The following is a 15000-nucleotide window of genomic DNA, read 5'->3' as shown; positions in this document are numbered from 1 at the left end:
ATTATTCTGGAGTTTACAAATTCAGATTTATTACTAATGTGACCGGTGGTAAATGGACAGGTGATCCTGGAGCGACAATACAAGTTACAGGTAAATATTAATTATTAAATAAAGATCTAGTTCGTAAATTTTGATGTTTCAGAAAAATCAACAGATACAAAAATGTGTACTTATATTAGTGAAGAATGACAGAGTTTGTTTGATACTTTAGTACTTGACTGTATTATAATTATCATCACCCTCTCAGTCCTGAGTCACTGACGTGGCGTCTTTCCTGCTCTTTGAAAAAGATTTAAAGGTGTCACTAATCAGACTCAGTGGAAACGGAACCCTTAAACAAGGAGACTCCTTAAATCTGACGTGTGATGTGAACTGCACACACACTTCCTCACAGTTTGTGTGGTCTAAGAACAACCAGAGTTTATATACATCAGGACCCGTTCTTCACTTTCCTGCTTTAACCCTGAGGGATTCTGGGGATTACACCTGCACTTGGGGAACCGGTGAGACGTCAGGATCTAAAACCATCAGCCTTCACGTGGAGGGTGAGTCCATCTGCTCACAACAATCCTGAAGATTTAATATCAGACTAACACGACCTGCTCTTACGCTTCTGTAGCAAGTGACATTTTCAATTCTGTTGACTTTTTTTAACAGGTTTTGATCAATGGAAAATCTGGATCATTATTTTGATTATTGTGATTTTGGTGATCGTGGCAGCTGTAATTTATCTCAGGTAAATTTAATTGGTGAAATATTTACTTAATACCAATTACCAAATCAAATGATCTTTAAACCCTTATTCTACGTTCTATTTGGGAAAAATGCAGGACATTTAAATCAGGACCATAGAGTTCATTAAAAAGAGAGAGCTGTAACTGTGCACTGTGTGTTTTTCTGCTTCCAACAGGAGGAAACGTGAGAGAGGTGAAGAGAACGCACAGGTATGAGCTTTAGAAAGAAATCACAAACTCAGCATTAACACAGCATGAGTGAGTGTGAACATAGGAACACTTCAGAAGTGATTGTGATTATTATTATTATACTTCTTATGTTACCAGGATGGAGCAAACACACACGATAAACAGCCGAAGCCACAGCCGAGCTCTGTTCCTCAACTAGATGATGAAACATTGCCTGAGGAGGAAGTGACTTACGCGAGAGTGTGTGTCAAAGACAAGAAAGTAACACAAAGGTGAGTGCTAAAGTCTGTCTCACACTTATCACCAAAAACAACTAAAGTGTCCAACACAAACAATGTGTGTGTGTGTGTGTGTGTGTGTGTGTGTGTGTGTGTGTGTGTGTGTGTGTGTGTGTGTGTGTGTGTATGTGTGTGTGTGTGTGTGTATGTGTTGTGTTTTGGATTTTAGGTGTACCAACACCGAGCAACAGAAGGAGGACGATAATGTCATCTACAGCGCTGTCATTAAATCCTGATCACATTATTACATCTCCATCAAACTCATCAGAACTGTAAAGATTTCTGTGGGAACCTGTGAGAAGTTTAATATGAATATAAAATACATCTCATCAATTCCAGGTTAGTGTTTATTCATATCATTAAGTGAGAGTATCTCGGTGTTTGACCCTTGATTAGAACATTGCCTATAGTTTAATATTCACTCTGGCTTTTATTCCTTCATTAATTGTTCAGTCATGAGCAGAACATCATGTACACACACATGAGCAATGTAGAGCAATGAGCAGCCAGTATGACTACAGGAACCAGAAGGAACTTCTCACTTAACCACTGTTAAAAAAAAGTTCCTCTAAAGTGATAGAGTTCAAACGCCAGCAGATCTGTTTTCCAGTCTCCTAACATTGTATTAAAAAAAAACAAAACACTTAAAAATACTTTGAATTTCGATAAAGTAAATGTGGTTTCAGCTGATTACCATATTGTTTATAGTGCAGGGACATTTTTACCCTAAAGATTATAAATTCTGATTCTCTGTGACCGTTAATGCAGGGGCTAAATCACAGAAATCATCACTGTACATTCTTAACTATAGAACATGTAGATGCTTTTGTAAAGTCATTAATAAATGTTACTGGTAATTTCTTATTTTATTGGATCGTGGGATTCTGCATGAGAACCTTAAACCTCTGTTTATTAGACATTATGACTGTTTCATGGAACACATCACTTTATCAACTTCTAAGCTGTTTAATGCAGGACAGTGATGTAATTTTTGGACTCCAGACTTTACGGATGTCTCCGATTTCTTCACTCGATTCACTGATCCTGTTGTGTACGTCGTGTCTTTCGTAAAAATAAAATCTCGATGCTTTCTTAGACTTGTTGGATTTTGTGAGTCCATGTGTGTTTTAGACATTTGGTTTAATTAAGTTTCCATTACTGTCATTTTTTCCAGAGACACAATGGAGCTGCTTCATTAGCTTCTTTATAACCAGTCAATTAGACAGACCATTAAACCACACACACTATATTAATGTACAATAAATTATTTAAATAAAATAACTTTTTTTAAATTTGTTGTGAATAAAGATCCTTAAGAAGAAAGTGTTGAATGTAAGAAAATGGCTTTGGAGGCAAACACATTCCCATAACAACGAAGCTAACCCTTGAAATGAATCGTCCACAAGACCTTAATATATAAATATGAAAATTATTTCGAGATTGTAAACAAATAAACAAGCCTCTGACTTTTTAAACATTATTTCCACAAATCTTTATTTACAACACATACCAGTTACATCTGCTGTGTAAAGGATCTGGTGCATGATGTAGTATCAAAATTACATACAACATATACATATAATATTAAAATGATCACTTTGTCGGTAGTTAAATCTCATTAAAATGCTGAACCTCTTTAAATCTTGTATTTTTTTTCACTACTAGAACTGAATCATTTTATAAACTGCCTCAATGAATCAGTCAAAATGAGAAACTTTAATAGAGCAAGTAAAAAATGTATATAATAACATCAGAGCCACAGACAAACATGAACATTACAGAATTAATAAATATAAATACTTACAAAAAAATCCGAATGCATGACTCATTACATTTAAAACCGACCTTGAGCGCAATGTATTCTTATGACCAGCAGATGTTGCATGTGTGCTCTGTGAGTACCTTAGACCTTGTTAGTGGATATTACAGATACTGGATGTTCACTGGTGCATAATTAAAGCCAACACAGACTCAGATAAAGTCCAGTCTTTATACACAACTAATTCAGGGTCTTTAATCACCAGATGTTAATAAACTGATGCTTTTTGAACAGCAGATACACTGAAACATAAAACTTAAACTTAATAACTGAAATCAAATTTATGCATATAATTCACACACAACAAAAAGAAGAAATTAATTTGAAGAAACGCTTCAGGAAAGTGTGAAACAATGCATCAGTACTGATACTGATACAGGCTTCCTCTCCAAAGTAACTCTGACATGTTGATAATCAAATTGAACGATTCATGTGTACATTTTCACACTTCTTTATTTAGACACCACATATATTTCACTCATTTTTTAAACATAAAGACTTTCTATTTATTTTTTGTACATTTTTTTTTTTACTTTATCATACTATTAACATGATGTCACTTCACCTCATGTTTGCTGTATAGGTTTTATTACAACATGTTGAAATTGAACCTTGACCTCAGACCACAAGTTCTCACATGAAAAATATTCTCACTTCCCAATATTCCAGCCCAAATCATTACTCCACCTCAGTCTTGTTGGAACATGGTGGCCATTCAGCACCCATCCATCCATCTGGACCAACAAGTGTAGCACGGCATTCGTCATTCCTGAATGTCTCACATGATTACTGATGGAAATAATTTGATCATGATGTGCATTTACACGTCTAAGTTTATACAATGATTCAGTTCTAATATTGAAAAACAAACAAGATTTAATGAGGTTCAGGCATTTTAATGAGATTTAACTACTGACAAAGTGATCATTTTAATATTATATTTATATATTGTATGTAATTTTTATACTACATCATGCACCAGATCCTTTACACAGCAGATGTAACTGGTATGTGTTGTAAATAAAGATTTGTGGAGATAATGTTTAAAAAGTCAGACGCTTGTTTATTTGTTTAAAATCTCAAATAATTTTCATATTTATATATTAAGGTCTTCTGGACGATTTATTTCCAGGTTTAGCTTCGTTGTTATGGGAACGTGTTTGCCTCCAAAGCCATTTTCTTACATTCAATACTTTTTCTTTAAGGAACTTTATTCACAACAAATTTGTAAAAAAGGTTATTTTATTTAAATAGTTTATTGTACATTAATTAAAGTGTGTGTGGTTTAATGGTCTGTCTAATTGACTGGTTATAAAGAAGCTAATGAAGCAGCTCCATTGTGTCTCTGGAAAAAATGACAGTAATGGAAACTTAATTAAACCAAATGTCTAAAACATACATGAACTCACAAAAATCCAACAAGTCTAAGAAAGCATTGAGATTTTATTTTTACGAAAGACACGACGTACACAACAGGATCAGTGAATCGAGGGAAGAAATCCGAGACATCCGTAAAGTCTGGAGTCCAAAAATTACATCACTGTCCTGCATTAAACAGCTTAGAAGTTGATAAAGTGATGCGGTCCATGAAACAGTCCTAATGTCTAATAAACAGAGGTTTAAGGTTCTCATGCAGAATCCCACGATCCATTAAAATAAGAAATTACCAGTAACATTTATTAATGACTTTACAAAAGCATCTACATGTTCTATAGTTAAGAATGTACAGTGATGATTTCTGTGATTTAGCCCCTGCATTAACGGTCACAGCGAATCAGAATTTATAATCTTTAGGGTAAAAATGTCCCTGCACTATAAACAATATGGTAAACAGCTGAAACCACATTTACTTTATTTATTGAAATTTAAAGTATTTTTAAGAGTTTTTTAATACAATGTTAAGAGACTGGAAAACAGATCTGCTGGTGTTTGAACTCTATCACTTTAGAGGAACTTTTTTTTTTAACAGCGGTTAAGTGAGAAGTTCCATCTGGTTCCTGTAGTCATACTGGCTGCTCATTGCTCTACATTGCTCATGTGTGTGTACATGATGTTCTGCTCATGACTGAACAATTAATAAAGGAATAAAAGCCAGAGTGAATATTAAACTAAAGGCAATGTTCTAATCAAGGGTCAAACACCGAGATACTCTCACTAAATGATATGAATAAACACTAATCTGGAATTGATGAGATGTATTTTATATTCATATTAAACTTCTCACAGGTTCCCACAGAAATCTTTACAGTTCTGATGAGTTTGATGGAGATGTAATAATGTGATCAGGATTTAATGACAGTGCTGTAGATGACATTATCATCCTCCTTCTGTTGCTCGGTGTTGGCACACCTAAAATCCAAAGCACAATACACACACACACACACACACACACACACACACACACACACACACACACACACACACACACACACACACATTTTTTGTGTTGGACACTTTAGTTGTTTTTGGTGATAAGTGTGAGACAGACTTTAGCACTCACCCTTGTGTTACTTTCTTGTCTTTGACACACACTCTCGCGTAAGTCACTTCCTCCTCAGGCAATGTTTCATCATCTAGTTGAGGAACAGAGCTCGGCTGTGGCTTCGGCTGTTTATCGTGTGTGTTTGCTCCATCCTGGTAACATAAGAAGTATAATAATCACAATCACTTCTGAAGTGTTCCTGTGTTCACACTCACTCATGCTGTGTTAATGCTGAGTTTGTGATTTCTTTCTAAAGCTCATACCTGTGCGTTCTCTTCACCTCTCTCACGTTTCCTCCTGTTGGAAGCAGCAAAACACACAGTGCACAGTTACAGCTCTCTCTTTTTAATGAACTCTATGGTCCTGATTTAAATGTCCTACACTTTTCCCAAATAGAACGTAGAATAAGGGTTTAAAGATCATTTGATTTGGTAATTGGTATTAAGTAAATGTTTCACCAATTAAATTTACCTGAGATAAATTACAGCGGCCACGATCACCAAAATCCCAATAATCAAAATAATGATCCAGATTTTCCATTGATCAAAACCTGTTAAAAAAGTCAACAGAATTAAAAATGTCACTTGCTACAGAAGCGTAACAGCAGGTCGTGTTAGTCTGATATTAAATCTTCAGGATTGTTGTGAGCAGATGGACTCACCCTCCACGTGAAGGCTGATGGTTTCAGATCTTGACGTCTCACCAGTTTCCCAAGTGCAGGTGTAATCCCCAGAATCCCTCAGGGTTAGAGCAGGAAAGTGAAGAACGGGTCCTGATGTATATAAACGCTGATTGTTCTTAGACCACACAAACTGTGAGGAAGTGTGTGTGCAGCTCACATCACACGTCAGATTTAAGGAGTCTCCTTGTTTAAGGGTTCCGTTTCCACTGAGTCTGATTAGTGACACCTTTAAATCTTTTTCAGAGAGCAGGAAAGACGCCACGTCAGTGACTCAGGATTTCTCACACAGATAAAAATCTATTCAATAATAAACATCAGCTACATGAGATTTCTTCATCAAATTAAAACTAGACTCAAATTTACTTTCACACTTCACTTAGAGAAAAATGTCCACAAAATAATTTACTTTATTCCTTTTGTTGAGGAACGAAAATGATGCAGATAATCAATCATTTGGATCTTTAATTAATTTTATACATTTTACCTGTAACTTGTAGAGTCGCTCCAGGTTCACCTGTGTATTTGTCCTTATCAGTAATAAATCTGAATCTGTAAACTCCCGAATAACTGAACTGTACATTGTGGATTAATAAAGTACAGTCTGATTTGTCGTCTCCAGTGAACTCAAAGTCTGACTCAGTGTTTGATGAACTGTCGTAAACATACGGTGGGTCTACACATTCGTCTGTATTTGAGTTCATCGAGCACCAAAGCTTTTGTATCACCTGATGACCTTGTGGATAATAATAACTACATTTAATGGAGACACTGAATCCTCTCACAGCACAGATCGGTTTATCAGGATATTTCACATCCCATTTACTGTCCTGAGTGAAAACACCTGTGTAGAAATAAATAGAGATTAAAAGAGAGTGATGAAGTTTTATATATTGTGTGTGTATCTGTACACAGTCTGTGTGTGTATATATACTGTACATAAACACACATTTAAAAACTCTTTAATATCTGTACAGTACTTTTTATCACATTTTTTACATTTTATAGGTTATAAAAATGATCAGATGTTATAAGTTATAGAATTTTATAAAGAAACACGACGACTCATTTCTAATGATAGAGACACGACAGACCTGTGGTTTATGTACACAATATACACACACAAACTCACACTTCTAGATCTAGAACTAGTTTGGATTTTACTCACTAATTTATCTTTTAGAGTAAAAAACAAACATGTTTGTTGAGTTCATATTCAGTTCTCTTCACTTTTATGTAGAAACTGGAACAAGCATCGGCTCAGTACATCCCACACTAACACTATTAACTTCCAACATAGAACACATTGTACATAATGACATGACACCTAAATATACTGTAATAGCTTCAATAAAACAAGAGGTAGTTCGGGGGATGTCGTAATGTAATGAGTAAGAGTGCAAAACTTAACAAGGTTTAAAACTCTTTCTAATCCACAGCCCTGTAGTGACATAATCTTGTTCAATTATCCTGAATGATGTGTTTAAAAGAAGCAAATTTATCATTTATTCTGTATATCAGGATCGTAACAGTGCACTCAGAGCCCAGGACCTGAGCAATTTAAATGGTTTTAATTATTTTACTAATGTTGTGTTTTATTTCTTATTAATGATCATGATATTGTAACTTACTTACTGCTAAATCAGAAATCTTTCATCAGATCAAAATGAAATGTTCACTAGCATTAGACTGTGTGTGTGTGTGTGTGTGTGTGTGTGTGTGTGTGTGTGTGTGTGTGTGTGTGTGTGTTTGTGTATGTGTGTAAGTGTGTGTGTGTGTGTGTGTGTGTGTGTGTGTGTGTGTGTGTGTGTGTGTGTGTGTGTGATCCAGTAAGTGAACCTACACACTATAACATCCATCAGCATATAATAAAAGTCTGAAGAATAATTCTGTCTAAGAGTGAGATGATGTTTCATACCAGACAGTACGAGCAGAATCAGAACCAACTGCAGCATCTTCATCTCTTCTTCAGTGTGTGAGAAGTAAAAGTACTTAGTGGACTAAAGCAATACACCCAAAATATCTACAAACTCACAGCATGGGTGTCAAACTGTTAAAACAGGAAGTTGATGTCTTCTGAACACACACACATGTTCTTATACATCCGTTTTGACCCAGAAGTAAAGTGTACAGACAAATTATCTGGAGATTTGACCATCAGACATGATTTTGATTACGATCTCCCTTTCCAAAAGCACATTAATATGGAGATGTTCCACATCTCTGCAGTAGATATGATGATGTATAAAGTCGAGAGAGGTCGATATCATGTGACAGACATTTAAAGACCTCAAGCACCAACAGTGATCATCCACCTAAATGAAACTGTTTGTGAACAGAAAACTGAAATAGATTTGTTACTTCTGTATTTTTCCATTAAACAGCAGGATTTATTTTCTGCTGTGGGTTTTCGAATCCTGTATTAACTTTAGCTTGAAGCAGAAACATGGCCTCTTACTTGTACAAAGACCCTGGAAGATACATTCAAGAAGCGTCAGACAAAAAAAAAGTCTGCATATTTCTCACCATCAGAACTGGAAGTGCTTATGCAAGCATATGGAGAATATGAACATGTATTAAAAAAAAAAAAAACCTATATACATTTAAAAGGTATATTTTTAATGTAACTTTCTCCCTCTAGTTACACACTTTGTTCAATTCAAGGATAATTCATGCAGTTGTATATTGTTTATGTGAAAGCATTAGAAGTGCAGTTTCTTGTCTCTTATTGTTCAAGTGGTTCAGGTTGATTTGGGATTGAGAAAGTAATTAATAAGTTAATAGACCAAATGAATAAGTAGACAAATACTTTCTATAGATAATTATTACATTTATCTAATTAGACTTGTTGAAGATGTAATTTGTAGTTAGTAATTAAGAATTAAGAACATTTAGTGGGGCAATAGGTCACACTTTTGCCCTTTTCAGCGCAATGAACATACTAACTACTACATACTAACCACTAACACACGCACCCAAAACACACACTCACACACCACAGACACACACACACACACACACACACACAAATTGGGCATTGCATTTCATAATGCCTTTTGATACACTTTTGATATGCCTTTGCCTAGCAGAGGAGTGTGTATGAGACATGAGGAGTGTGTTTGGAACAGTAAGGGTGTGTTTGAGACATCCCTTACTTGGGAAAGAATGAAAAAAGACAAATGTCATAAGCTGAGTGAAGTTATGGTCCATGGCTTTTGACATGTTCTTACACATACAGAATAAAATTATGTAATTTCATTTTCATTGGCCATCAATGAATAACACCAAAAGTGAATTTTGAGACGGAACAAGAACCCAACATGCCTCCACAGTAGATGCACCGTGGTACTGGGAAGCCCTGTCTGAGCCAGACGACAAAAGGTGGCACTGCGTTCACATTCATCCCAACGGTGTTCAGTGGGGATGAGATCAGAAAACAACCACATATAGCAGGAAAGGTCAGGTGACCCAATACTTTTGGAAATATAATGTATACCAGTGTATCACCAAGGCCATATCCCAAACTGTAGGGAGATTCCAGCTCTGTGCTTCAAAACAACTCAAAATTATTGTGATGTTTTACAAATGACAAAATTAATGTTCATTAAATTAAGCACTTGGTGTTTTTTGGGTTGACCCCAGGGGCAGTTCTAGGGTTTCATCTTTAGGGGGTTTTAGCCCTCAGTGAGAATTTAAAACAAGAAGAGTTCTATATTATATATTATATGACAACTCTGGTAATAAGAATAGTGACATTTCACTGCTTTTGGTTGCCGTCTTTGCGTCTTTCCGCCGATTAACGTTATAGATAAACGCCTCCAGCTCTGACTGCGCGTGCACGCTGCGCGTACCTGTGCTTCTCCATTCAAATAAAGCAGACAGCTGACGCACGTGTGAAACACTACAACACACGCGTGTAAAAGCAATGTAAACAAAAATCGCTCTTGGATTAAACTGATAAATAATTTTCTTTCCCATCGACGGCATGTCCTGCATTTTAACGTCATTTTTATTATTTATTTATGAAAGTAAAAATGATCCTTATATTTTTAGGATGGCTGAGATTACAGACAGGGGGCTGAAGCCCCCCTAATAAAGGGCTAGAACCCCCCCTGGGTGACACAATTCACAACGCATTCGCCAGGAATCCTTTTTGATGCCGATTATTACAAACATCTCCCTCACATATGGCCACGTGTGTTCAGGAATGTCCTCGTTGTTAGTTATTTTAACATTGGTGACTCCCTCTGAATGAACATGACCATTCCTTTTCCTTATGTCTGATAGCAGGTAAATAATACAGATAATACAGTACACCAGTCACATGGTGAAAAAGCCACACAATGATAGGATGATAGGCTGGAAACTGCGCTCAATGAGAATAAATAATAATAAAAGTAACGACTCCGATTTGAAAATGTTAAAAGATATTTGTGTAAAAATTTAATGAGTAAAAGTAAAAAGTTGTCCGAAAATAAATAGTGGAGTAAAGTACTGATACCAGAAAAATGTACTTAAGTACAGTAACAAAGTATTTTTACTCCGTTACTTCCCATCTCTGGTGCATTTTTGTGTCTGTATGTATGTTCATTGCGCTGAAAAGGGCAAAAGTGTGACCTATTGCCCCACTAAATGTGGCCGGGTCAAATTGACCCGGGAGGACAAGATTAATTTTACTTGCAGAGTTCATAATTTGGAACAATCCTGTTAAATTTCAGGCAAATATGTGGAAGGAAACCCAAGTTATGACACATTAAACTTTCCAGATGATTCAAATAGACCCCAGGTCTGCAAAAGGGTTAAATAAAAATGATATGTACTATGGCAATGACAAACCTTAGCACACATTTTTTTATATAAATCAAACAGACTATTTTGTATAGATAGGCCGTGAAGGTTTCTGTCACAGACAGAGGTTTGGCCTGCCTTGGATCTGAGCTACTCTGAGTGAACAAATGCAAATGAGCCAGGCCTCACAGGTGATGGGGGCATTTGCACAACAAAAGCAGGAGAACAATGGAGCTGTAGGGGTGCTGGTAGGTGTGAGGTCCAGGGATTTTACGCAAAATTGCGCAGGTTTAGCTTAATATGGAGACGTTCCACGTCTCTGCAGTAGATATGATGATGTATAAAGTCGAGAGAGGTCGATATCATGTGACAGACATTTAAAGACCTCAAGCACCAACAGTGATCATCCACCTAAATGAAACTGTGTGTGAACAGAAAACTGAAATAAATTTGTTACTTCTGTATTTTTCCATTAAACAGCAGGACTTATTTTCTGTGTCTCTCCAGGAGGTCGTGAAAAGGCACAAACAAGCTGGGAGCAGAGCATCATTAGCTCTATGGGCTCCAGGTCCAGGGGTGGGTTCCAGGTTATATAAACTGATAAGGTTTGTGGAGAGGACCAACCTGCCACAGAACATATATCGAGGAACAAACAAACAAACAAACAAATAAAGAGGTAATCTAAAGAGAAAGGAACCTGGACTTAGGAAACAATGTCCTGTTACAACATCACTGAGAAATAACAGAAATAACTCCTGCGGCTTGAGAAAAGCTCTCTCACTTTTATTCTGAAGAAACACTTACTAAGGCTTTTTCACTTCCTCCTGCGTAACTCTGACAGATAGAAGTTCTTGTACTTGTACCACAGACAGTCAGAAGTAAGCTTTCTGATGACAGAGTAACTCTGAATGGTCTTTCTTTTACATCACGTGCAGCAGTAAAAGACCTCGGTGTGATTATTCATTCCAGTTTCTCATTTGAAGCTCATGTAGATAATATAAAAAGGTAGAGCTGGGCGATATTGCCTAAAATGAAAATCCCTGATTTTTTCCACAAAAAAATTGATTTACGATTTAAATAGATTTTTCCTGTATATATATATATATATATATATATATATATATATATATATATATATATATACATACATACACACCTGAGACAGATTCCAAGGGACTGTCTGCAAAGTGCAAAACCCGAAAAGCGAATACTATAAAAACTGAATAACTTCACTGTAATACACTGTACTGTCACCAGCTCACAAACCACTGATGTCCTGATAGTTACTGTATACTACAACACAAATTTGGGGGAAATGTCTTTTTGTATAATTTTTATGATTTTTCAAATAAAAAACAGTACAGTGAAGTTATTGACTGTTTTTATAGTATTCGCTTTTCGGGTTTTGCACTTTGCAGACGGTCCCTTGGAATCTGTCTCTTAGGTGTGCGCATATAAAGACTTATATGTCTATATAGCTGTCTTTAACATCTCTCCCACTCGACAGCGTGCTGCAGTAAATTAGTCGTACTGCTACCTTTGCTAGCACCAGACTTTAAACATACTTTGCAGCGGGGTGTTTGTGTGTTCTGCGTCTGACGCCGCAAAACCGAACCAATTCCATATGACAGATGACACTGTGCCTTTCTTGTGAACGAGTTCTTCCTGCTCGCTGCCATGTTGTTTGTGTATCTCTATGGCAAACGGACGGGGGGAGGGAGGGCTGAGTCTATTCGGAACTATGGGAGCCCAGAGAGGAGCGTCAGCAGATGTTAAAGAGAAAACCGATTTTCATTCAAACAAATCGATGTAAACTACACATTCGAGTTAATCGATAAAATCGATTTATCGCCCAGCCCTATCACAAGTGTAACCTTCTTTCATCATTTACATTAATACACAAAGATTCATTAAGCAGTAAAAGGTCATAAACCTGAAGCTCATCATCAATCCAACCTTCCACCTCAGCACCGTCGAGTTCCGGCTCCTGATTGGTCAGAAGGTGTTGATTTAGTTTCTATACCAGACACTAGTGCAGCTGAACATCACAGCTTTATATTCAGATTAATGCACTGCTTCTGATACCGTATCGTTTCTATAGTAACAGCTCATTAACAGGAACAGAAAACAATTAATAAACATGTATTAATAGTCGATATGACAAAGTTTTCTGTGAGGTGAAGTTTATTTAATCTTCAGGACAGAGGAGTTTACACTGGTTTGTAGTTACAAAAATTAACATCAAGAGAGAGAAAAAAAGACAGATTTGTAAAGGAAGGAATATTTATAGCTGCTATAACATACAGGAGAACAGGAAGGAACTGGATTTGTGGATGTTGCAGGATATAAAATGTAATTAAAAAAATATAATGTGTCATTCTTTATTCTTTATATAATACAAATGGGAAGATTGCTGTGGTGTGAGGAATAAAACACACACACACACACATACACACACACACAAACACACACACACACACACACACACACACACACACACACACATACGCACACACACAAACCAACACACACATACACACACAAACACAGTTGGTTTATAAATTCATTATGACTTTGTGAAATCTCTCTAGAGAAATAAGGAGCTCAGATCCTTTAGCTTTTTGCTCTCAGGTGAAGTTCACATACAGAAGTGTGTACTGAAGTAGGTGAGGTGTGAAGGTGTGATCAGTTCATGGTGAATGTATCGTACTGTACTGTGGTGTAGATGTCTGAATCGTCCTCCATCAGTGGCTCAGTGTGGACGTGTCTGTAATCACACACAAACAGACACAAAACTCACACTGTTAATAATAATAATAATAATAATAATAATAATAATAATAATAATAATAATAATAATAATAATAACAACAACAACAACAACAACAACAACAACAACAATAATAATAATAATAATGGTTTTATAGTTTTACCTCCTGCGGAAAATCACAACAACCAAAATCAGTCCAGCTGTCACCACAACAACCATCCAGAAGATCCATGAACTAGAACTTTCTGAACCTTCTAGGATTTCATTTGTTCAACAGAAAGAACTTTAGTGAACATTTAAATATTGAAGTCAATACAAGTTTATTTTTTCCTGCACTAATAATTTTACACATGTTGTGAGCAGATGGACTCACCCTCCACGTGAAGGCTGATGGTTTCAGATCCTGACGTCTCACCGGTTCCCCAAGTGCAGGTGTAATCCCCAGAATCCCTCAGGGTTAGAGCAGGAAAGTGAAGAACGGGTCCTGATGTATTTAAACTCTGGTTGTTCTTAGACCACACAAACTGTGAGGAAGTGTGTGTGCAGTTCACATCACACGTCAGATTTAAGGAGTCTCCTTGTTTAAGGGTTCCGTTTCCACTGAGTCTGATTAGTGACACCTTTAAATCTTTTTCAGAGAGCAGGAAAGACGCCACGTCAGTGACTCAGGATTTCTCACACAGATAAAAATCTAGTTATTTAATAATAAACATCAGCTACATGAGATTTCTTCATCAAATTAAAAATAGTCTCAAATTTACTTTCACACTTCACTTAGAGAAAAATGTCCATAAAACAATTGAATTTATTCCTTTTGTTGAGGAAAGAAAATGATGCAGATAATAAATCATTTGGATCTTAATTTAATAATTAATATTTACCTGTAACTTGTAGAGTCGCTCCAGGTTCACCTGTGTATTTGTCCTTATCAGTAATAAATTTGAATCTGTAAACTCTAGAATAACTGAACTGTACATTGTGGATTAATAAAGTACAGTCTGATTTGTCGTCTCCAGTGAACTTAAAGTCTGACTTGGTGTTTAATGAGCTGTTATAAACATACTCATCTTCACACTTATATGTGTTTAAGTTACTCGAGCACCAAAGTTTTTGTTTCACCTGATGACCTTGTGGATAAGAATAACTACATTTAATGGAGACACTGAATCCTCTCACAGCACAGATCGGTTTATCAGGATATTTCACACCCCATTTACTGTCCTGAGTGAAAACACCTGTGTAGAAATAAATAGAAATTAAA

The 15000-nt window shown here is 36.2% G+C and overlaps 2 protein-coding genes across 8 annotated transcripts in view; one reads left to right on the top strand and one right to left on the bottom strand.

The window, feature by feature from the left end:
- Positions 1–2442, top strand: part of LOC113658004 — a 4295-nt gene extending 1853 nt beyond the window's left edge. The window contains exons 2-9 of one of the 2 annotated variants that reach the window (XR_007139505.1): positions 1–90; positions 291–545; positions 658–736; positions 911–944; positions 1062–1195; positions 1371–1540; positions 2204–2252; positions 2376–2442. The exon at positions 1–90 is cut by the window's left edge and continues 273 nt beyond it. Coding sequence is in view for 1 of the 2 variants with exons in the window: in XM_047808598.1 (XP_047664554.1) it covers positions 1–90; positions 291–545; positions 658–736; positions 911–944; positions 1062–1195; positions 1371–1437 (659 nt within the window). In the remaining variant the exon portion in view is untranslated. Of the gene's footprint in view, positions 91–290; positions 546–657; positions 737–910; positions 945–1061; positions 1196–1370; positions 2299–2375 lie in introns of those variants that run through there. The other variant, XM_047808598.1, reaches the window with a different exon arrangement.
- LOC113658007 (myeloid cell surface antigen CD33-like) overlaps positions 1–15000 on the bottom strand; it is a 34991-nt gene that overhangs the window by 18604 nt on the left and 1387 nt on the right. Inside the window, exons 1-7 of one of the 6 annotated variants that reach the window (XM_047808588.1) lie at positions 8100–8369; positions 6669–7025; positions 6164–6418; positions 5974–6052; positions 5766–5799; positions 5521–5654; positions 4444–5369 (exon numbers count right to left, since the gene is read on the bottom strand). In XM_047808588.1, coding sequence (XP_047664544.1) covers positions 5303–5369; positions 5521–5654; positions 5766–5799; positions 5974–6052; positions 6164–6418; positions 6669–7025; positions 8100–8142 — 969 coding nt within the window. In that variant the 5' untranslated portion in view covers positions 8143–8369 and the 3' untranslated portion in view covers positions 4444–5302. Of the gene's footprint in view, positions 1–4443; positions 5370–5520; positions 5655–5765; positions 5800–5973; positions 6053–6163; positions 6419–6668; positions 7905–8099; positions 8370–13135; positions 13737–13902; positions 13994–14112; positions 14368–14620; positions 14975–15000 lie in introns of those variants that run through there. The other 5 variants (XM_047808589.1, XM_047808587.1, XM_047808591.1 and 2 more) reach the window with 5 other exon arrangements.

Source organism: Tachysurus fulvidraco, chromosome 25, assembly GCF_022655615.1.
Source record: "Tachysurus fulvidraco isolate hzauxx_2018 chromosome 25, HZAU_PFXX_2.0, whole genome shotgun sequence".
NCBI classification, from domain to species: domain Eukaryota; kingdom Metazoa; phylum Chordata; class Actinopteri; order Siluriformes; family Bagridae; genus Tachysurus; species Tachysurus fulvidraco.
This window is presented reverse-complemented; position numbering and strand designations above follow the sequence as displayed.